The following is a 23,702-nucleotide window of genomic DNA, read 5'->3' as shown; positions in this document are numbered from 1 at the left end:
CCCCTCTCGCTAAAACAAAATGCAGATTTAGACCATAGGGAGTTGCATTACTTAATCTGTTCTCCCACTTTAACTTTATTTCTTTGAGAATTCTACCCCATTCTCAGTAGAGGTCAAAATCATGTTTTATATATATATATTTTTCCTATACATTGCTTCAGAGTTTGAGGGACTTATTAATGCCCCTTTAAGCAATCTTTCTTTTTGAACCATAACTTCTCCTCAGACATTGTGTGCAACTCTCTTTCCCATTCACTCATGACTTCTTCTCCCTCCCCTTCTCTCCTTTTCTCTTCCTTTCTTTCTCCCTTTCCTTTCCTCTCTCTCTCTTTTCCTCTCTCTGTTTTTGTGTCTAGCTGGTACCAAGCTATATGATAGGTAGTAAGGTAAGTGTTGGGTTTTAAGGTGCTTGGCTTATGCACATCCTTCTATTCTTTCCTCAAACCCTCGTTCTAAAGAAACCTCTCATAAGAAAATCCAATCCAGAGATACCTTCTAGTACAAAATTTCAGAATGTTGACTTGTAAATACCTCCCTTAAAACATAATGTTTTTTTGACATGTTTTCAGGATCTATCCCACTATGTCAATGGCATGCTTAGTCAAGGCATCTCTTGTTTGGTTTTGACTCTCTTAAAACTGACCCTACAATTAAGGAGGGCAAGTATTTCATGGAGCAGTGGGTGAGGTGCATAAACAATGAATTTTGGAACACTGAAAAAAAAATTAAATTAAATTAAATTTAAAAAAATCGACCCTACAAAATTGTCTTGTAAGCCATATTTTTTTCCAAACATTGGCTTCTTAAGAACTGAAAATATTTCAGTCTGCCTTTTTAAGTGCTCATAGTCCTGTTTCTCTCTTCCTTCTCCAAAAAATATATTTTACGAGTACAACTTCCCTCACAAAGGTCGTTTGTCTTGTCTTGGACTTTGTTTCCTCATCTGCCATGTGGCATCATTTTGAGTCCTCAAGCTCTCTTTAAGCTCTCCTGTCTTTGTACTTCAGAGTCTCTCCATTCATCACCATCCACAGAAAATCATTTTGATCGGTAAGATAACACTTGTTATGCCTGTCTCTTAATGCTTTCATTAAGACTCAAACTAGGTAAAAGATGTAAAAATACCTTGAAAAACTGATAACACTGAGCAGATATATGGTAGTGTTTTGATTTTGCTTTGGTTGGAAACAGAATTATGCTTTTAAAAGAATTTCTAGGTGATAAAAACACTCATTTTACTGTTAGACTATATGCATACTGCCAAACATCAGAAGGAAACTATTCAGATGTTTGGTCATGTCAACCATCTGGAGGTTTCCAAAAAGAGTATTTAAATCTTTATCATGGCAATGCTTTTTTTCTTTTTCATGTGAATAGTTCTATGACACCTGATAATTCAGTGGAAAAAGTTTCATTTAAATTGGTTTTTGGTGTTATGCCAGATACACACTGCTTTTAAAGTTGCCCAGATCTTTAGGTCCCTTTTTGGAAGATGCATATCTTTCCATGATAAATGAAGAATCATTAAGAAATTGAAAATCATGTAATAGGTCTCTTTCACTAAACTAAGGTTTGGAACTTAAACACTGAAGCCATGGAGTTAGGTGTTGCCCCTCCTTGCCATGAGATACTCCAGTGTTTGAAGCTTGGATGTTACTAAGTAGAATTTGGAAGGACCTCTGTACCTCATTGCTCTCAGCCCATATATCTATATGTTGCTTCAAGTAACTGAAGTAGAACATTCTTTGAAGGTGGAAAAGAACCATTATCCTGATTACTTTCCTTTGAAGTTTATGGATGTAATTCCATATTGGCTAGGCTGGAGTAGCCCTGATCAAGGCAAATTTCAAGAAGACACAAGGGATCTTTTAGGTAAAACAAAACAAAACTAAATAAAAAACACTGAAAGGTAGATAAAAAGACCAGATTATATACCTGGATTTACTGAATGAAGAGCATGGAGATGGGTTCATGATCATAGTTCTGGGTTAATAGAATCCATCCTATTCTGAATACTCTAATATGCCTTGGAGAAATGGCTGCATGTATATGACTTAAAAAACTTTACATTTAATGTGCTATAGTCAGCAGTATGCTGGTAAAGTTTTAACAATTGACTCTCTGGAAAAACAAATGCGTGTATGCACATAAATACATATTTTTATTGTAAATTTTACTGATAGATGTGTGACATATAATTTTAAAATAATAAAATATGGATATTCTTTATTGTAAATTCCATACAGCCACTAGGTTTTCACAGAATGCTTTCACTGATTTCTTTTGAACATTTATGTCTGAGGCCAAATATGGTTGCATGTGATGTGTGAGTGTACTTATGATATGAATATTAGTCATATCTTTGTTTATGCAAATGAGTGAAATCGAAACAACAGAACTACATATTGGAATTTCACTCATTTGTCAAAGAGGTGAGTAACTTCTTTGTTGAACTGGACAAGAGTTTTCAAATACTGAAGGAGTAGTATCTCAGGGTTTTATTGTATTCACATCATAATTGCTATCAAAACTCATTTTTTAAATTTAATCTGCCTTATAAAATTGTTTTCCATCACTTTCTTCAGCATCACTTTCTTGAGTATAGGCAATAAGCAAATCAATGATTGATTAATAGAATTTGCTTATTTCTGCAATATAATTTTCCCACCATGGTCCATTTCAAGCTACCAGTGTGACATTACTGGACGTGCGGTAGGGGCTACCATTGCTGTGTGCCCCGTGTAGGGGTGTAGCCCTGCCAGCACACAGCTATGGCAGAACTAGACAGTCCGAAGAGCATCGGTTAAAGTGTAGTGTAACAGAAAGTCATAAGTTTTGAGTATGCCCTTTGCTTTTGTGATGGTTAATCATACGTGTCAACTTGCCTGCATTGGGAGGTGCCCAGATTGAGCATTATTTCTGGTGTGTCTGTATGGGTATTTCTGGATGAGCCCAATATTTGAGTCTGTGGCTCACTAAAGCAGATCACCCTCCTCCATGTGGGTGCATGACATCCATCTGTTGAGGCACTGAGGAGAACAAAGGGCAGAAAAAAGAGGAAGTCACTCCTTTTATTTCCTGCATGCCTGCTTGAGCTGGGACATTCCATCTTCATTCTCTCCTGCCCTTGAACTAAATTATACTGCCAGTTCTTCTGGTTTTCCAGCTTGCAGATGGCAGATTCCAGGACTTCTCAGCATTCATAATCAGGTGAGCAAATTGCTTATCATAAGAAGTTCTTCATAATAAATCTCAAAATCTCTATAAATATGTATATGCATATATGATATATAATAAATAATGTATATAATAAAATAAATATATACATATCCATGGTTAAATACATAAATATTGTGCGTGCTTTCTCTCTCTCTCTCTCTCTCTATATATATATATATTTTTTTTTTTTCTGTTTGTCTGAAGAACTCTGAGAAGATTCTGAGAACTCTATAAGGTTTAATTACAAATTTATACAGGTTGATTTTGAATAATGGTTGTGTTTCATAACCAGCTCATATTCCTGAAAATCTAACAATTGACACTCACATGCTCACTGTCTATAATTTTTGCAGCTCAGGCAGTTTTACTCTAAGAAACCTTTACCTGAGCATGAAGTCGGGGAGGGAAATATGCCCAAAGAAACTTTTTGTCTTGGAGGAATTAGCTGAAAGTCTATATCCGACCAGTGGACAGTAAAAACATTGACAGTTCATGCCTGTGAGCTGTAGCATGAGTGACACTGGACATGCAGCTTCAGCTTCAACTTCAGCCCTGGTAGTGCCAAACCCAGCAATTATAGTGAGGCAGTGAAGGGGGAGACAGGCGACAACCATAAGCAGGGTTTTCTGGAAGACTGTTCTTTTCAGAGCCCAATCTTTAGAAGTATGTCTCAGTTCCTGTTCTCCCAGTATAAGCACCGATGGGATTTTGAGTCATTTTTTTAAGTAATTGTTGAAAAGTATTTAAAGAAAGAAACCTCAGGAAAAATCCTCATCTTCTTATGTGACTGGCCTCAGGAAATTTCATTTTAGGCATTAAAAGATGATGGGACCTTCTTTTTTCATCTCCCTAATGTGATGCCTGGTTATCTGTGGCAATACGGTTGGAGGACCACGGGGAAAATAGTAAAATTATGATGTGCAACCTTAACACCTAATGAAAACCTAAAATGAAGCCCCAAAATATTCATTTTTGAAAATGACCACACACAAGAGGCTCAAAAAGCTGTAGTTTTACTCATTGACATTATAGGGTACATTAAGTCAACAGATAAATGAAGCATGCCTCAATGTTAAGCTAAATTGTGAGCATGAAGACTTCTCAAAATTAACACTATGGGATGGTGAGAAGGCTATACATGACAAAATGAAAAATGTTTATGTTTAATTAATCTTGACATGATACAGACAACTACCACACTTCTAAGAGCAAGGTGAGTGGAATACTGAGGCTCAGTACATGACACATGAATTCTGTTCTACTTTCTTCCATCAAAGGCTTTGCTTATCAAGGGGTCTTACTTTGTCATGAGCTATACTAGTAAAATGAGGGTGGGGTAAAAACAGAAGCCACTTGCAATTTTACAGTTCTGACTTGAGCTTGCATAATGTGAGGGGTTTTGGTCAAAGGGTTAATTTCTTTCGTTCTCCGAAGAGCAGAGCTAAGCAACAACCTTCACCATCCTTAAAAATAAATCAAGGATCAGTCTTTAGAAAACAGGCAATTTCACTGAGTATGTTTACCTGTCGGCTGGACTGATAAAAATGTAAGAAGTATAATGCATGCCAAGTGAAAACCAAAATATGTCCAAGTACAAGATTCCTGGTATGCTTAGATTTCTTGTTTCTTGTCCTAGTGGATTTTTTGATTCATTGTCTGATTAAAAGAAAAAAAATGGAAGCCATGGTTATTACAAATTATAAAATATTCTGTAACATTGATAACATTTATAAAATTTAAATAATACTAAGAAACCTACTGAGTGACAACATCACTAACTCCATTTTATAGGTGAGAACACTAATTAAATAACTTGGGTTAAAGTCCCATAGTGAGTTTCAGGCAGAACTAAGAAAAGAACCAAAGGTTCCTGAGTCCAAGACCAATCTCCTTTCCATGATACTAGATTGCCAGTCTTGCCCAGTAATGGGACATGCCCACCTATTATTCCAAGCCCCTGAGAGGTTGAATGGATATCTTTTGAGATGCTGTTTTTTGTCTCTCTAACCAAATAAGAAGATGGGCATAATTTCCAGAACTCCCTGCAGAGTGGACCACATGTGGGGTTCAGCAGGCTATATCAAGTGGGGCTTGCTGAAGGAATGAGTGCTGCTTTGGTTTTAGGACCTGGCTGGTTCTTTCTTAAGGAAGTGATAGTTGATGAATTAGTCCCTTTATAATGTCTCTGCAGGTTCAATTCCAAAAAAGATTCGGAAAGGGGGTGGGGAGTAATAACACTTTCCATATATTTTATCCTGAGTTTTTCCCCATTCATGATTTTTTGTTGTTCAGAGACTAATTTCACTGGAACAAATACTATATTCAGTCACAGCACTTGGGTTCCCTAGCCCAACTGATGTAAGATTCTATAAAATACAAAAGCAATATGTGGATTACTACTTATTGAAACACTTTAAAAAGAAGTAAAACCGCCAAATCATACAGTATATGTTCTTAAATGTTATTGTTTTTCTGACTACCTTGTAAATCACAATTATCAATTCTTAATCAAGAGTAAAATGTGCTCATCAACAGAGGGTTTTTTTAAAGGAACTTTTCTTTCTCTCATCTCAATTTATATTAAACTCATCACAACCTAAGAGAAATGTATAGTTTTCAGCATAGATTTAAGCAGTCTTAATCTCACATCTCACAGATGACCATGTAGTTACTTTTCTCATTAGTATATTAGTACACACACAACCCTGAGTTGTTTTTGTTTAGTATGGTGGCTACTTTTTTCCTTTCCAAAACTGAATTATTTTAAAAATGTGAAGTAAAAAAAATTAAAAAATAAATTAAAAATTTCAAAAAATCAATAAATAAAAATGTGAAGTGAATAGTGTTTTAGTGTATTGCAGAACTCGGTAGCATATCATTCTCCAACCTGAAATAAAAGTGAGAAAATATTTGCGAACAAAAAGAAAAAGAAGGTATTACGTGATATTGTTCAGAGTGTCTCCTTTACAACCAGCTTCAGGTTTTAATGTACACGTCACAGCTTCACAGCAACGATTGGAACATTCCTATAAAACACACACACAATAGGAAAGGGGTCAGGATTTTTTCTATAGACAAGGTGCATACAATTTTAGTACAAGATGACAAAGAAATTTTACTTTTTCAACTAAGTTATGCCACTACATAGATTCCAGAGGAAATGACCAAGGAAGCTTAATAATAGAAAACAATGTTAAGCGCAATGAAAACTACCTCTTAAAAGGACAAAAATAGAATTACCCAAGAATAACCACAAATAAGTTTGGCCTAGATGATATTACATGTTAATTAATTTGTAACTTCAACAGAGAATATTTCTATACCATTTAAACTATTTGAAGGTAGGGAAAAAATTTAAAATTCTCAATTCATTTTACTAAGCCTGTATAATTCGTATAATGAGAGCTGGTAATGACACACACACACACACACCTGCACACATATGCATACATACACACATACGCACACACACATATGCACATACATACATACACACATGCATATACACATAATATAAATACATAATTTTCATTTTAATATAGATGCAAAAGCTTGAATAAAATATTAACAAAACAACAGTTTATTAATATAATAACTCTCCATTACAACTATACAGGGTTTTTTTTCCACCAAAAATATAAGGGTGTCTCCACAGAACAGAATAAAGTAATATCCATCACATTAAGAGACTGAGGGTAGAAAATAACTACTATTATTGTGATAGATGGCAAAGATTAGAAAATAAAGATAATCTATAAAGAAGGAAAATCTGTCTGATAAATAGAAAAATATATCTAATAAATTAAACAGTAAGACATGGATTATTTATAGTCTATATTTTTATGAAAACTCTGACAAACTCTGTTATGAGAGAAAGAAAAGGTATGAAAGTAAAATAATTGGAAAGTATAAATCACATTTTCATCCTTCATATGTAATAAAATATTTGACATCAGGAAAAAATAGAGAATCTACTCTAAAAACAATGGATGAGTTACTAAGATTGCTAATAGCAAAAAGAAAAATAGAAAATACTTCAGAATAAGCTTCATCATATGCAATAACTACATGAAGAACTTTATATTTAACTTTCCTGAGAAACTCAAAAGGCAACTAGTTTTTAAAACAATCAAACTTTGGGGGCGCCTGGGTGGCTCAGTCAGTTAAGCATCTGCCTTTGGCTTGGGTCATGATCCTGGGTCCTGGGATCAAGACCCACATCAGACTCCCTGCTCAGTAGGGAGTCTGCTTCTCCCTCTGCCCCTTACCCTACTTGTGTTCTCTATCTTTGTTGCTCTCTCTCTCTTTCTCTTTCTCTCTCTCTCTCAAATAGATAAATAAAATCTTAAAAAAAGATAAAACAATAAAACAAAATAATATATGAAAATCCAGGATTTTCAAATTAAATTAATTTAATTTTAATTAATTTAATTAATTAATTAATTATGAATTAAATTCATAAATATGAATTTAATATACTTCAGTCAGAATCTCAATTGTATTTGTGAGCAAACTGATAAAAAAAAAATACCAAGAGCTACATGGGAGAATGAACACTGAGGAATGATGATGCAAATTCCACCTCAAAAAACGAACACACTTGCCACTGCAGATATTAAAATGCATTGCATGGTTAAAGTCACTAAAATAGTGTGTGATGCTCGTGTGATAATATCTAGGTCGATTGGTAGAATGGTGGTTTTAAGATCTGGAAAAAGACTTAAATGGGTATATAAAAATAGTAAATAGCATATGAGATCATGGAACCTTGGATTATTCACTAAAAGATACTATATAAAGTTTATATACTACTTTTTAGGTACAAAAACATCTATTTAAAATTCAGCTGTTCATAAGCCTGAACTCTATTTTTATTCAACTCCTTAAGAAGAAAATCAGCACAAAATGGAAGCAATATGGGGGCTGGCTGATGTACTTAGGGAATTTTAGACCCTACCCATGACATAGACAGGGTTCCATTCTCTCTGTCTCTCTTTGTCAGTGTGCACTGTCTACAGGCCCTGGACCTGATGAAATCAGAAGTACCCCGGAGTGTGAACTGTAGTTGTCTTCCACCCAAGAAGCTATATGGGAATGCAAGCAAGTAGGAATGAGATACGCTTATATCTAATTTATTATAAAGTACCAAATCATTTCCATTATTTCTTATTTCATTATACATAAAAGAATCCTTTGCAATACTCTTTACAAATGATTGTTACACCATGAAATCTCCTAATGTAGTTCGACAGCTTAAAATGTCTGAATAAGTAACTGAAGCATAAAGAGATTATATGCCCTCCCTCTTGTCATGAAGCCTCTTAAAGTAATGAATTAATCTTGGGTTGCGACAGGCTTCATTCATTATTGGCTTTGGATCTTTGGAACTAGTTACTTAACTTTTGTGAGTCTCACTTCTCTAAATTGGGATAATAACAAAACCCATTATGAAGGTTTGTGAGTAATAAAGGAGATATGGTGTACATAAAAATTCATTTTGCAGATTGACATAAAAAATCTCTTCAAATAGTAGCTCATTTTTTCATTCTTAAAAGTAAAAGAAAATTGCTGGGAACGTAGAATGTTCTCTTAGAAACTAGTGTGGGATTGCTGACAAATATTTGTCAGAGACCTTCTTTACAGTACATTGATACCTTGCAAGAATCAGATTTTTATAAAGATTAGCAGAATTATAGTAATTATCTTAGATGTTTTTTATTAATAGCCTATTTTCCATAGGTTTATGTGATTTTTCTTTCTCTCCTTCTCTGTTTCATTTATGGCTTAGTTTATACACTGGCTTGGTGAGGGAAGGCCAGCTCTCTCTATGGAGAGAACTTGCTTCTAAATCTGTAATTGTTTTTGCTCAACAAATGATCAGCTGTGACTTTAGGTGATTTAAGAATTTCTGACCAATATGTCTAGGAAGGATCATAAATGACATGTTATAGTTAATGATTTACTTCTTTCCATTGAACTTTAGATAATCACGTCATAAGTGTATCCTGGCTTTTGAAATGCCTTTCAAAATATGTCTAAAATAAGTATTAAAAACACAAGTGCAGGGCACCTGGGTGGTTCAATCTGTTAAGCTTCCAACTCTTGGTTTCAGCTTAGGTCATGATCTCAGGGTTGTGAGATAAAGCCCCACATAGGGCTCTGTGATCAGTATGGGGTCTGCTTAGGATTCTCTCCTTCACCCACTTCCTCCCCTCTGTGTCTTCCCTAGTTTGCACTCTAAATAAATAAATAAATGAAGAAACAAATAACAAAGAAATAAAATCTTTTTTTTTTAAATGAAGAAAACCACAAGTCTAAACCTATTTTTTTTTTTTTTTTGCTACGATGCTATGTTTGTCTTTAAAAAGAATTTCCAAAAACCATTCCTTGAAGAAGGAAAAGAAAAAGAGAACACCATAATTCCCATGAGGGTGTAACTCTTTAATAAACTTTTAAACTGTGGATATTTTCATACCTCAGGAGAACCACAATCACAGTCTTCTCCTGCTTCCAGAAGTTTGTTCCCGCACACTGAGTTTGTTATTATATTTTTAGGAGTTGGTGCTTGCAGGAGGCACTTTGGTTTTTGAGATAAAATGTATTTCTCAAAATGTGAACGGCAGGATATACTGAAATCCTTTGGGAATTTTGAACTGTAAACAGAAGAAAAATCATGATATCTAGTGATAGATTAACATGAGAATCTGACTTGGCTAACTATATCACCTGGTTCGGTGGAAATTCCAAATTCATTATCCATTTAGGACTGTACTATGTTATATGTGGAGCGTGAAGGAGCATAAATACTACACTAGTTGGAAAATTGTTTCCCTAGATACTGAGCTTGTAGAACTGGAAGAATTTAAATTCTTGTGTGGATTCAGTATTGTCCTACATGGCAGGAACGAAGAATGAGCCTTACCATTTGTGATCACCATCGAGGGCTGAGAGGTAAGAGATAATAATTATAAATTAGTGAAAGGAAATAATTGCAGACTTAGGATATATTTCTTCCTATTCATGAGCACTTTAAGGGCAAAGTATTCTTTTTTATTTTTCTATCCCAAGTCCTTGCAAAGTGACTGGCATTAGAAGTGAATTAATATTAATATAAAAATGGATTGAGTGATTAGTGATGGAAAATATAAGAAAGTTGTCATGATCTTAATTAGATACATATTTTTAGAAAACATATTATTATTTAATAGAAGTTTGTACCTCTTTATCCCCTTCATCTGTTCTGCCCATCCTCCTACCCCACTGTCAACCACCAGTTAGTTCTCTGTATTTATGAGCATATTTCTGTTTTTGTCGTTTATTAGCTTGTTCATTTGTTTGTTCATTAGTTTTATCTTTTAGATTGCCTTTATAAGTAAAATAATGTGATATTTCTTTTTCTGTTTGATTTATTTCACTTAGCATAATACCTTCTAGGACCATCCATGTTGACATGAATGGCACTATTTCATTCTTCTTTATGGCTGAGTAATATTCGTGTGTGTGTGTGTGTGTGTATGTGTAGCATTTTCTTAATCCATTCATTTATTGATGGACACTTAAGTTGTTTTTGTATCTTGGTTATTGTTTAAAACTATGTTGCTTAATGTTAAAATTATTTTGAGTTAAGATAACATGGTTAACATTCTCATAATCTCTAACTTGGCATATTTGGAAATCTTAAACAATGAGCCCTGATGAGCTGGTAAAACCTGTGCATCAAGAGGCTATAGGGTGAATTAATGGGATTCACAGCTCTTGTTAAAAAAAAAAAAAAAAAACCCATTCACTATATAGACTGCATCTGAATTCTTTAAGTTTTAAGAAATATATATTTTTTCTCAAGGGTGACAAGGTCTCACCTCAGATATCCATTCATCACACAACTCCCTGAGGGACACTTGGTATAATATGGAACATCAGGCATACCAAGGACATGACCCAACTCATGTGACATCACTCCTACAAGAGCCACATTATTCTTTTTGCTAGCCTGGAAAAAAGAGGAACATTTATTACTTATGTTCATATATTTCCTAGTTTAATAAATTAGTTCGACAGGTGAAAAATAATGTCATTTAGCTACTTTTCCCGGCATTGGCTATTGTAAAATGTCGAATTAACATTTGAAATGGCTGACTCCTGTGCATTAGACCATTGAATCAGTGCTTAATAAATATTTTCTGAGCTAATGAGGAGTTCTTGGTAAACGATGAGTAAATTAAGGTAATTACATTCTTTTTAGGAAGTACCATACTACATATTCAAAGGCCTCCAAAACCTATTGTCATAATTCTTGACATTGGTAGTACTTGGTTGTATGACACCAAAATGCACCTTCTCTGACCTCTTTAACCTCTCTCACCATTGATACGGAAGATCATTAATTTGAAGTTGGCTCAGGCCACAGAGGGCATCTGGGTTCCCTTTCTGTTCCAATCTTCCTGTTCTTATTCCCTAATACCAAATAAAGAATGAAGACTCTGGGAGGGCCAATGTAAGGAGATATTCTGTTTCATAATCCAAGGTATCTTCAGTGCAACTATTTACCAGTAGGTTCATTTCTACTTTTATTTACTGACTCAGCAAATGTTCTTTGTGATAACTCTGTACAAGGCATCATTCTGAGCTTCACAGAGGACACAGGACCACAGAGAGTCTTATTATGAGTTTACAAACCTCAATGACAGCAACCGAAGCTGAGGAACACAAGGAATTAGAGGCTGCCATTCCTACACGTTGATTGCTGAAGCCAATTCCACTGCATGAAAATTACAGGTATACTGTCACAATCTGAGTCTTTGGAACCATTAGATTTTGTCAGTTATGTTTTAGATTTCCCGTGTTGCTCCACCCTTTTTATATTTGCTAGGCTCCAGAAAAGCTTTTGCTCTTCCACAGCATTATATGATCACAGAAGATCACCACAACCAGGAGTCCATTTTAGTAAACATGACATGGGTCTTCACATTCTTATAGGTGAATTCCTAATGGTAGAACTTCAGGCTCTCTGACAACTGATTAGGGAGATACAATTGAGCAGAAATCTCTGCCAAGAACCCTTTGGGATAACTCTCCTCTCTTGCCTACATACACCCGACCCTGGCCAGCATATGCTCACCTGAGTAACTGTGCATGGTCGTGTCTCTTCATTTTCCCCAGGTTAGAACGATGCCAGTTCAGAAAGTTGTTAAAGGTATCACCGATGTTGGGTACTATCTTGATCTTATCACCATCTGACCAGATTTCCATACCTACCAATGCCACTTGAACATCTATGGTATTATAAATCTGTCGGAAGAGCATTGTTCTTCATGAAAATGTTTGAGGTTTCTTTATTGTCTTAGATCTTTTGTTGACATAAGTGATGGATAGGTGTATCATGTTTTGAAAATAGAAATCCTAGAAGTAACATGTGATTTTCCCTTGATATTGAACCTGGCCTGCTAAATTTACCAAAATTGCTGACATTAATCCCTTGTGACTCTCCCAGCTCCTTACTTGGTGAAACCATAGGGAAGCCCCAAGCTTCTATGTAGAAATACATGTTTACGGGACAAATATCTTACCACATTGAGTAGGTTCATCACATCAAACACAAAGCTTCTTATCAAAGTTAGATTCCCCTTATACATGTTATACTGTAAAATACAAAATACAAACATAATTTTTAAAAAGTTGACATGGTACAGGATTTAACATTTTAAGAAAAATTACATATTTCAACATAAATAAATGTTTATTTATTCATGTCTGACTTATATAACACTGTTTCAACAAATTCTTTTTAAAGGTAAGAATTTTTTGGTAAGAAAAGAAGTAGGCATTCTTATATATTTCAGTGTTTTTCATTTTTAAGTTAAAGAAATCAAATTAATAATTTCAGTATTTCTAACCAATTAAATATTATTAAAATTTGATTATAAAGCAATATTTGCTAATTTGGACCACAGATTATAGTGTTTTTATAGATACAAATATAATTTGTAAAATATATATAGTTTTGCATCTACTTTTTAATAGAGTGAGAATTTTAAAAATATTTTAATAACCCATTTTTTATCATTATAGTTGATTTCTTATAGCTACCTGGTATTAAGTGTACTTCCAATATCTGAATATATTGGCAGCAGATGGACATTAAAGGGTCAGTGAGTGAATAAGAATAGCAAGGCATGTAGAAAAGACATGACAGGTGACCAGAGTCTGCATTTTCAGCCATTTGATAAGAAAACTTAAAAGTCAACTTAACCACCCAAGAAGCATACATATTTCATACTCACAAAGGCATTATCCAGCACCAACAAGAGATCAATGTATTTCTCAGCCTGAAGATAGTTTTTTTCCTTTTCAAAGGGTAAAATGACATCATTAATAATCATTTTTATCTTAAAAAATTGAAAAAATTCCAATGAGATTTTTTTTCCAGAGGGAAATTAAGTTAAAGAATAAATAAATGAATAATAGGTTTTGCCTATATGAGTAACTGTTGAACACAATGGTATACCATATGTCATTGTAGAGATAATTGGAAGAAATGATGACATGGGAAATCTACACTTACTTCTGGGCTATTGAGTGACCTGGAGGTTCGAATATGGCCTTGTTTCCTGCCAACACTTCTTACACCACAAGTATAATTAGCCAGGTCTGGCTCCTCCTGGTTATACGTGAGGACAGCATGTTCTTCTTGGTCTGTGCTTTTCAAAGGCTTTATCATGTATCTTTGGTCATGATGTGTAAAATATCCCCTGTGATATACAGAGACTCATATTTCAAGATTATCTGTCACAATACCGACCAGAACAGAACAGAGCACACCTCTCCCTAAATCCTAAACTCATGCATGCAGTTTTCATTCATAGGTCTTCCAGCTAACTTTTGCTAATTTAAGTTATAATCAGTACTTGTCAATAGTAAAATAAAATTTATATTATTTACTAGAAAACTCTGAACAAGAATTGTTAAGATGAAGCTATCCCAAAGAATTTAGAATTTATATCATAAGTTCAGTAATATTTTCCATGGCTTATTTATATGCTTAGCAAACATTTCTTGGCAGGTCCTAGGAATATCGTGGAGGACAGAGTAAAGAAATATTTAGATGCTGAGAACCCTATGGGAGAGAAAGAATCATTAGCAAATCAGCCAGAGGAACAGGTTGGAACTAGTAGTAGCTTAAAGAATTCTTCTTTTTAAAAATGAAAGCTTGCCATTTTCAACGATGTAGATGGAACTAGAGGCTGTTATTCTAAGCGAAATAAGTCAATCAGAGAAAGACAACAATCATATGATCTCACTGATACGAAGAACTTGAGAAAAAGGACAAAAGGGTCATAGGGGAAGGAAGGGAAAAATGAAATGAGATGAAACCAGAGAGGGAGACAAACCATAAGAGACTCTTAATCTCAGGAAACAAACTGAGGGTTGCTGGAGGAGAAAGAGGTGGATGGTTGGGGTGGCTGTTTGATGGACATTGGGGAGGGTATGTGCTATGGTGAAAGCTGTGAATTGTGTAAGACTGACGAATCACAGACCTGTACCCCTGAAGCAAATAATACTCTATATGTTAATTAAAAAAATAATTCTTCTTTTTAGTAAGAAAATAAGTTCAGAAATACAAAGTGAATTCATATGATGTAGGATTACAAATACAGGATAGATAGCCATTAAAAATTATATCTGTGAAGGCATTTCATGATATAAGAATAAGCTTATGATATACTGTGGCATGAACTATCTAGAAGAACTATATATATTTTATTTCATATTGCAACCATGTAAAAGATATATATCTATATGCAAAAGGGCTGCAAATATGACAAAATGTTAGTGATAGTAGTCACTCCTAAGCACAATTTTGTGGTTGTTATTTTCTTATTTGCACTTCTTCTTACTTTCCAAATTTTCCCTAATTGGCAAGAATTATTTTTGTAAACAGAAATATCACATACATGCATGTGTCTGTGAACACATACATTGTTAAAAATTATGTTAAACACAATTATAAAATGCTAGCAAGGGTGATACATTAATCTTCATTTTGACAGCATTTTATCTATGCAGAAGATTTTAACAAGGTAATAAGAAGACATGACATCCAGGAAGACTCAGTTCTGTGTAAAGAACAGTACTTAATGTTTAACATTTTTGCAGGTGACTCACCTCAACCCATTACAAGTACTGATGCTGGCAACAGAACCCTTTTCATTTAGTATGTGTCCTTTATAGAAGCAATGTTCCTAAAGATGGAAAAAAGAAATATATTTTTTAACTACAAGAATAAACATATCACAGCTGTGGTGAAAGCTGTTATTTTGAGTATGTAGGAAGATTCTTCAAATAGTGGTAACAGCCAGACCAGTTCCCAGAAACGAAAATAGTGAGAACTTTAGAGATTTTACAACTTCTTCTCTATTGACCCTGGAAATTCCATCTTTGATAGTTGAATTGACTTTCTGGTGCTGATTGTACGAAAGAAAAGTCCAAGGAGTGTGAACTTAAGAGGGCTCATGGTTAAAGGAGAGTCCCTAAGACATTGTGCATCACATATCAATAATATGAGGTAACCATTTTTCTAGATTCCAGAATTCTCAAGGAGTCACACTACCACTACTAAGCCCTTCATGGGGCTGGTCCAACTTGTCGTTTTAATTGGTATGTTAGTGCAATTCCTTTACCAGCATCAAAACCACAGAAACTTTGTTCACAACTAGAGATTTGGACATGGTTGGTGCTTTATATAAACGAAGTAGGGGGTCACTTATGTATACTTACGTATGATCCAATAAATTGAATAAATTTATTCAAGCCATTGAATAAACTCTTGTTCAAAATAAACTGACTTGTTTTAGGGTCTGAAATTCCATCTACATTTTTCTTGATTTGGAAAAAACCTCATCATCGTAAAGATTTTCTTGTAGAGGGCTTGGAAAAAGTACCAAATTAAGATATCATCAACCATTCAAACAACAGCACGAGTTAATTTAAATGTTAGCAAAATCTAGAAATTTTAGGTGGGAAGGGAACAAAGAGCCATTCTGTGACAGAAGTTTTGTCTTTTTATAGAGATATACATGTTTGGGAGTGCCTAAGGAGAAGGACTCTGAGAAATTCACTTAGCTTGGTAAACACTCCATGATTATCTTTTTGTATTCTCTTCCTGTTCTTACCTTGGCATTGATTTTCTATGTCTGACATCTAGGCCTTGACATTATCTATGGCATGGTGGTTTGATGAGATATAAAATTATATTAATTAAGTGATTAATATTCCATTTCTGACCTCAGGATATATGCATGTATTATTCAAAAATAGTAAATAGCTATATGATGTTTCAAGAAGCTACTGGGCAGAGTATTTCTAACTTTTGACAAGATCATTTAGAGGGAGGTGAACTTGTGGTTGCTTCTACAAATGCAATACTTGGAAACCACCTCCTATCTTTACCTTAAAAAAAAAAGATGACTATGATTTTTTTTTCATCTTTTCATCTGTTGTCTCATTGGTCAGAGACCAGCACTTTCTTTCCAAGTCCTTTGATTTCTTTTTTAATTGTCCTCACAACTATGCATCTTGCAACATAAGTGCCAGATCCCAGAAAGAATCCTAGAAAGCATTCAGAACCTACCATGTTCTGAGGGTCTGTAGTGATTTCCTCTCCTCTGGGTGAGTAATATGTTTCAGAGTAGTCTGGACTCAGGATGTGTCTGCAAATTTCAGAAAATTGCAAGGTACACTTAGGGTGGTAATAAGGGATAATGTTCCTGAGACAGTGAGAAACAACAGACATTCTGACTCATTGACCCTTTTCCAACACTGAAACTCTGTTGCTGAAGCAAATCAAAGCATTAATTATGCCCATTAGATTCAAGGGAATAAATGCTTCCAGATACTTTTCAGCTGCAAATTCTCTATTCTCAAAAGGGTTATTCTGGGATTCTTTGCATCAAAACCCCAGCCTCCAGAGGGTCTCTGAAGGGTGCTGGGTTACAAACATGCATAAAAGACCATTGTATCAGGGAAAAGTGTACTAAGAGATGTAGAATTTGGTGGAGCCATATCCCCAGGGATCTATCTCAAGGCTCTATGCCCTGAATGACCCTTACAAATGTTCTTAGAAAAATAGTGGGAAGCTATGTCAAAAATTTGAGTTCAATGGGTAGAAAAGATTTTCAATAAATTAGGAGAAGTATTAAGGAAGAAAAATTATCTGTGTGCTCTTTGTTTATATTTGCATGTAATTTCCTTAGAAAGCAACAACCATCTTAGCTAACATTACTGCAATCTAATAACATCTAAAACTCAACGTTTCATGTCTTCTATCTCAAATCACACTAAATAGAGTCTCAAGAAGATTTATTTTTCTATATTTTGTTAATATAATCTAGCGATTAGACTTTCAGGAAGTACAACTTACTTGCTTTTTTGCAGGTAAAGAACAACTTCTTCTCCATTTAATGTTATCTGATACTGAAGTTCAGGTTCATATCTTTCCTAAAAATATTTAATAATCTACTGATATCAATTCATATTTCTGAGTCTATCTGAAATAATTATAATATGATACTGTCATACATATAGAAGAATAATTACAAGTGCCTATAGTATAAAACAGTTCTCATATATAGTTAAAATATATAAAATAAAACACAAATCATACATTAAGATGGATTTCCAAAAAATACAATAATGCAACAAAAATACTCACAGATTAAACTAACTTTACTGTGCAAGATAGGGGCTTATTACTTGCCTAACTATACAATATACTGTCCTGTGTTTCCTAAAGGATCACTAAAGATATAATAATAAGGCACATATTTTTATTACTTTAAAACCAAACAAAATATACTAAAGAAAATAAACTAAGAACTACTAAGAACTAAGGTAAAAATTATAAATATTGACAACAATGTAACAGAGAGTTAATATCTTTAATAAATTTTATAAATCTTGCTAATTAATGATATAATATTAAATTCTCTGTTATAGACAAAATGCCCAAGGAAAAAGACAGGAAGTGGGACAGGAAGTGAGGGTATGGTTTGGTGAACTTAGCAAGAAACATTTCTTTCTAGAAACATTCTAGAAATGCTTCCTTTCCTATGCTCTCCCCTTAGCCTCCAAACTTGGAGAAATGTCTAAGCAGCTTTATTCTTTCTGATCAATTGAAACAGTTAACTCTCTTCCTACTGTTTAAATGTGTTTCCTGGACAAAGAGGAGCTATGGATATGGGCTTCAAAATTAAACCGTTAGGCATTACCTCTATTAGTAAAAAGGCTCTTTATTGGCTCTACCATTGTGAAATCCCACTATCATTTACATTACTTACCTCTTTGCCATTCTCTGTTTGGTTGTTCCGTATTTCCCTTTTGTGTAAAATGTGTAGTTTTTTAGGATGAACTACTTCATAGAGCTCTAATTCAGATGTTTGATTTATGGCTATTGCTAGAGAAAAAGAGATAATATTAATATAACACATTTAAAGGTCTTGGGTTTTGTTTTGGTTTGGGTTGGTTGGTTGGCTTTGTCGAAATGGCATGGAAGACTGAATTCTCATCCAGAAAGTAAGTATTAAGAAAAGCAAGGTCCTGGGGTGCCTGGTGGCTCAGTGGGTTAAGGCCTCTGCCTTCGCTCAGTTCATGATCCCAGGGTCTTGCGATCGGGCCCCACATAGGGCTCTCTCTGCTTAACAGGGAGCCTGCTTCCCCCTCTCTCTCTGCCTGCCTCTCTGCCTACTTGTGATCTCTGTCTGTCAAATAAATAAATAAAATCTTGAAAATAAAAGAAAAGCAAGTTTCTCCTTCTTCCTTTTCCTATCAGCTATGATAACAAAGACATCTTCTTTTGCTCTATCTACTTATTCTGGAAAGACAGGGAGATGATGAAATAATTCTCCAGATGATTTCTCAGTGCATGGAAGATTATAGAAGCCAGGAGTCTGCCCTGTAGTCCATTTCCCTCTTCCACTGTAGTCCCCTTCAAAATTGTAGATTTTTCTCTCAGTGTTCTCAGAGATCTGTTTTTCCTTTCTATGTCTTTTTGTCTTTGTGGTGTAACCCCTGACTAACCCTTCCAAAAATAAAATTGTCATAAGCAGGTAATACCTCATTATTAGGGAAGACTCTACTAACCACTATTTTATTTCTAAGTGTAACAATAAACCATTATGTTCTTTCTTTCATTAGCCTTTGCCTCAAGACTTCAGATTTCATATGAACAAAGTTTTGTTATCCCCTGCTGGAGCAATTTCAAAGCATTGAATAGCAAGTAGGAAAATTAGATAGCAAGTAGGCTAAATGTCTTTCTTGATATACTTGGTATGATATTACATAGACAATTTTGTATTTTACTTGTGTATAGTAGGAAAAAAACTGATATCAGAGCCAAAATATATGGTCTTAAGTCCTACCTAAATCACCTTATAAAAGTTATTTTGCTTTCCTATCAGTTTACTTACCTAAAATGGAGGTTACTATAAAAATTAAATAACATAAAATATGTATAATTATGTAGCACCAGTCTAGGAAGATGGCAGGTGCAGCTTATCTACTTTTTCTTTTAATTGTTCAATCACTTATGTAAGGTCAGTTTTATTTTTAAATGCTCCCATTTTCAAAGATAAATGTCTGTGCTTAGAGCCAATTTCCCACTGAAAGACAGGGTGACCTTGGGAACACCAAACAGTTTAATACCTGGCTGACATGGAGAACCTAAAGGAAAATTATCAATCAAAATTTACCTCCTCCTCAGCCCCCAGAGTTCTGTTATGATATTATCCCAAGAAGGACTCATTACACAGGAGAACAGGAAATTTATAAATATATTACTGTAAGTTTTTCTTTTAATCAGTGGAGAATATAAATCCAATTAATGGAAAGAGTTGCTGGGGTTGAGATTAGAATAAATTTTAGGAGATTTTAGTCTTTAACTCTTCAGTTGGTCAATTAAGTTTTAATTTTGCTTAATACTATATTTATGTCTAATTTAATGCTAATTTTAGTTAAATGTCTCCCTTGTCATCCATCCTGACACAGTTTTCGGTCAAACTGTGTCTTGATAGATGATTTTCTCCTTATGGAGTAGAAAATAATCAATGTTATTCAAGATAACATTGGAGATGGCAAGGAAATTCTCGATTTCTGGTCTGGAAGTTAATCCTCTGGTGTTATTTGGTCTGTGTGTTTTAGAAAATACAATTATAGATCTAGTAGCATTATTGAATGAGAAGTAAAATTTCAGGTATATCCTAACTAAATTATTATACCAATTACAACACCTTGACTATGAGCATGGAGTTTATGTAAATTGAGTAAATATACCAAAATGCAAACTGTAGTGATCCTTAGGTAATATAAGAATACTACTTTCTCAAGGTTACTTTAAAAATGCATTAAATAATTTGACTTTTGTATAAAATTTCAGTATTTTAGTGCTTACCTTGAGTTTGAATGATGAGCCAGAGGACAGAAAGTAGTGCCAAAAACATGTTGCCTACTGCAGATAGCTGAGAAGTCCCACACAGCATGAAACTGGTCTCTCCAGAGGTCCAGTTTTATCTTCCCCTAGTTCTCTTTACAAACTGGAAGGAAAAAAAAAAAAAAACAACACCACCACCACCAACAAAAAAAGCAAGAAAAACATCAAGCATTCTTTGTGAAATTAGGGAATGTTTGTTAATGATGTTGGGAAATTGCTGCGTCAAGATCATGAGAATGTTCCTTATTTAAGAGAGGTGTTTATATCTGTGGTTACAGCTTGTTAAAGAATTTATATCTGGACAGCTGCTTGGACCTGGTGTTCCTATAGTGGTGGGAAAACATCAACTGAGACTGAGATCTCTGTGTACATATTTGCCTACTCACCAAAATGAACTACCACAACTGCCATTCAGTAATCTTATAAAAATTGATCTATAAATTAAAAAAAAATATTAGTAGTCCATATATATTTTGAGAAATTGGCACAAAGAACACAGAATCTACAAAACAACTATTAGGTAAAGTCTTAAAAACTTGCATATTATAATCTCTCTGACCTTTAGTCTCCTTATCTGTAAAAACCGGTAATAACAACACCTACCTCAAGCTTTTTATAAAGTTTGTACAAGATAATACACACACATGCATGACACATACACATGTAAGACTGTAGAAGAAATGTGTAATGTAAATTCTCTTGGCAGTATGAGCCTCAACCAAATTATCCTGTATATGAAGTACATTTGAAGAACACTACTGCAAAAAATTACAGTATTTTTCTGATTACAAAAATAATGCATTTTCACAGTCATAAATATCAAGAGGAAATTGAAGGAAAAAAGTTAATTACCCAACAGCCCATCAGCAGGAAAGAACTTCCTTTAACATTATGACATTTTTATATCTTTCTTATTTACTAATAAAAGAAATAAAAGAAAATTAAAATTTATAAACTTTAGTTCTTACTGTATAGAGGGTTTTGAGAGCGTATTTTTTTGCACAGCATGAAGCATTTTTGTGTTTTATGCATGTCTCAGTATGTGTATATTTCTTCAATTGCCACTTCTAATTACCTCTTATGGATAAATTACTAAGTGCTAAAAATGGTATTAGTTTAAAGAGGTAAATTGATGTGAGATTCTTCATATACATTGACATAATACTTCTCAGAGAGTTATCACCAAATTACATTTCACTTTATAGTTCTCCCAATCTAGAAATCTATGCTCTTTAACTGCTGAGGCTACTTTTCCCAATATATTTGGGGACTTACTGGGACATAATTGTACGTTTTATAGTTACTTCTCTATGTCTAGCCTGTTTTCTGTCCTCTTAGATTCTTTTAAATCATTTAAGTTTTCTTTATAATTTTATACTTATTTTGCTGATCCAGAAAGCCAACATTCTATAGGGGCTGCCATTAAAATTTAACAGAATATAATATTAATAAACATCTCTAGTATCAAATAATAAAGACTTTGGCACAGTTTAACTCTTACCATAACCCACTCCTTGCCACCTTACATGTTGTTGTCAAATATTTCTTTCTATCATGATTCTCATGCCCAAGTTAGTCATTATCATTAGTTGTGTGTTTTATACAGATGAGGCTAATTGAAATCATTACATATATACCACCTTCCTTGCTCACAGGTTCTTTTAACATTAGTTCTTTAAAAAAAAAAAAAAACAGAAATTCCCAGTGAATTTTTAAGAAACTAGAAATCCTAGTGAAGCATATAGTTGATCCTTGAACAATGTGGTGATTAGGGTGCTGACCCTCTGTGCAGTTGAAAATCGAGGTAAAACTTTTGACTTTAGTCTACTGTTGACCAGAAACCTACCAATAACATAGTCAATTAACACTTATACATATAAATACGATATACATATACTCATGATATTTTGTATATCAGATGTAGTATGTACTGTATACTTAAAGTAAGACAAAGAAAAGAAAATGTTAAGAAAATCATAAGGAAGAGAAAATAGACCTACAGTATTATACTATATTTTTCTCCAAAAAAAAAAAAAAATCTAGTTATAAGTGGACCTGTACAATTTAAACCTGTGTCGTTCTGGGTTAATCGTTTTCTTTGATAAACACTTCATTAAACTTTTCTTAGATAAGCACTTTCATGTTTTTTCTTTAATTTTTGCTGATAGTATTTTACCTTATTCTTTAGTGGTAGTTTAGCTAGAAATAGTTTCAGAGTGATAAGTAATGTCTTTCAGTATTCGGGAGCTGTTTTATTACCTTTTGGCAACTATTGTTGCAGTTGAAAATTCTACTTTCACTCTATTAAGTGGAATTTCATTTTGCTTATTAACTATCCAACAGTATTGCAAGGTAAGTTATCTTAACTTTGAGTTTATACTAAGTCAATACTACATTTCTGGGCATTCCAAGATGACCTTGATACTATCCTTACTATTGAGGTATTCCTGCAACAAAATCTAATTAAGGTAAATCTATAAACAGATACAATTTATATAAATGCTACATATGACAATTGAAGTTTGTGCATTGTGTTGGAGTAGATTTTAGAAGCCCATCATTTGGTGAATAGAGAAAACTAGATAAAATTAGATGAAATCAAATAGGAAGGAGGAGTTAAGATGGTGGAGTAAGGGGACCCAAAGCTTGCCTCATCCCTTGAACACAGCCAGATAACTATCAAAGAGCGAGAGAGAGAGAGGGAGAGAAAACACATGGAAGGAATTGCATAAGAGAAACTTTTACAAAACCATTGACTGGGAAAAGGAGAGAAACCAATTACCACAAGTTTTTTGTCTTTGTTTTTAAGTTTTATCGATTTATTTTAGAGTGAAGGAGAGCATGAATGGGGGAGGGCAGAGGGAGAGGGTGAGAATCCCAAGTAGGCTCCCTACAGAACATGGAGCCCAAGGCAGGGCTTGTTCCCATGATCCTAAGATCATGACCTGATTCGAAATAAAGAGTCAGATGCCTAACTAGATGAGACACCCAGGCACCCCTAAAT

At 34.1% G+C, this 23,702-nt stretch overlaps 1 protein-coding gene across 1 annotated transcript; it reads right to left on the bottom strand.

Moving 5' to 3' along the window:
- Positions 1-4,214: 4,214 nt before the first annotated feature.
- On the bottom strand, positions 4,215-20,817 carry ADAMDEC1 (ADAM like decysin 1). Its single transcript, XM_047717375.1, has 14 exons — positions 20,660-20,817; positions 18,552-18,667; positions 17,636-17,712; positions 16,847-16,925; positions 15,382-15,458; positions 13,781-13,967; positions 13,500-13,562; positions 12,786-12,857; positions 12,338-12,507; positions 11,896-11,977; positions 11,079-11,209; positions 9,695-9,872; positions 6,160-6,245; positions 4,215-4,875 (listed from the first exon to the last, which is right to left on the bottom strand). Exons 1-14 carry the CDS (start codon positions 20,745-20,747, stop codon positions 4,869-4,871), a joined length of 1,413 nt encoding a protein of 470 aa, XP_047573331.1. The 5' UTR covers positions 20,748-20,817; the 3' UTR covers positions 4,215-4,868.
- Between the last annotated feature and the right edge of the window lie 2,885 nt (positions 20,818-23,702).

The sequence above is a fragment of the Lutra lutra genome, chromosome 2 (genome assembly GCF_902655055.1).
Source record: "Lutra lutra chromosome 2, mLutLut1.2, whole genome shotgun sequence".
Classification (NCBI taxonomy): domain Eukaryota; kingdom Metazoa; phylum Chordata; class Mammalia; order Carnivora; family Mustelidae; genus Lutra; species Lutra lutra.
This window is presented reverse-complemented; position numbering and strand designations above follow the sequence as displayed.

Coding starts and splice junctions, on each gene's coding strand:
- ADAMDEC1 (XM_047717375.1), bottom strand. CDS start 20,747: ATGCTGTGTGGGACTTCTCAGCTATCTGCAGTAGGCAACATGTTTTTG. Junction 18,668..20,659: donor GCTCATCATTCAAACTCAAG/GTAAGCACTAAA, acceptor CTTTTTCTCTAG/CAATAGCCATAAATCAAACA. Junction 16,926..17,635: donor CTTTACCTGCAAAAAAGCAA/GTAAGTTGTACT, acceptor TGAAATTTGCAG/ACACATCCTGAGTCCAGACT.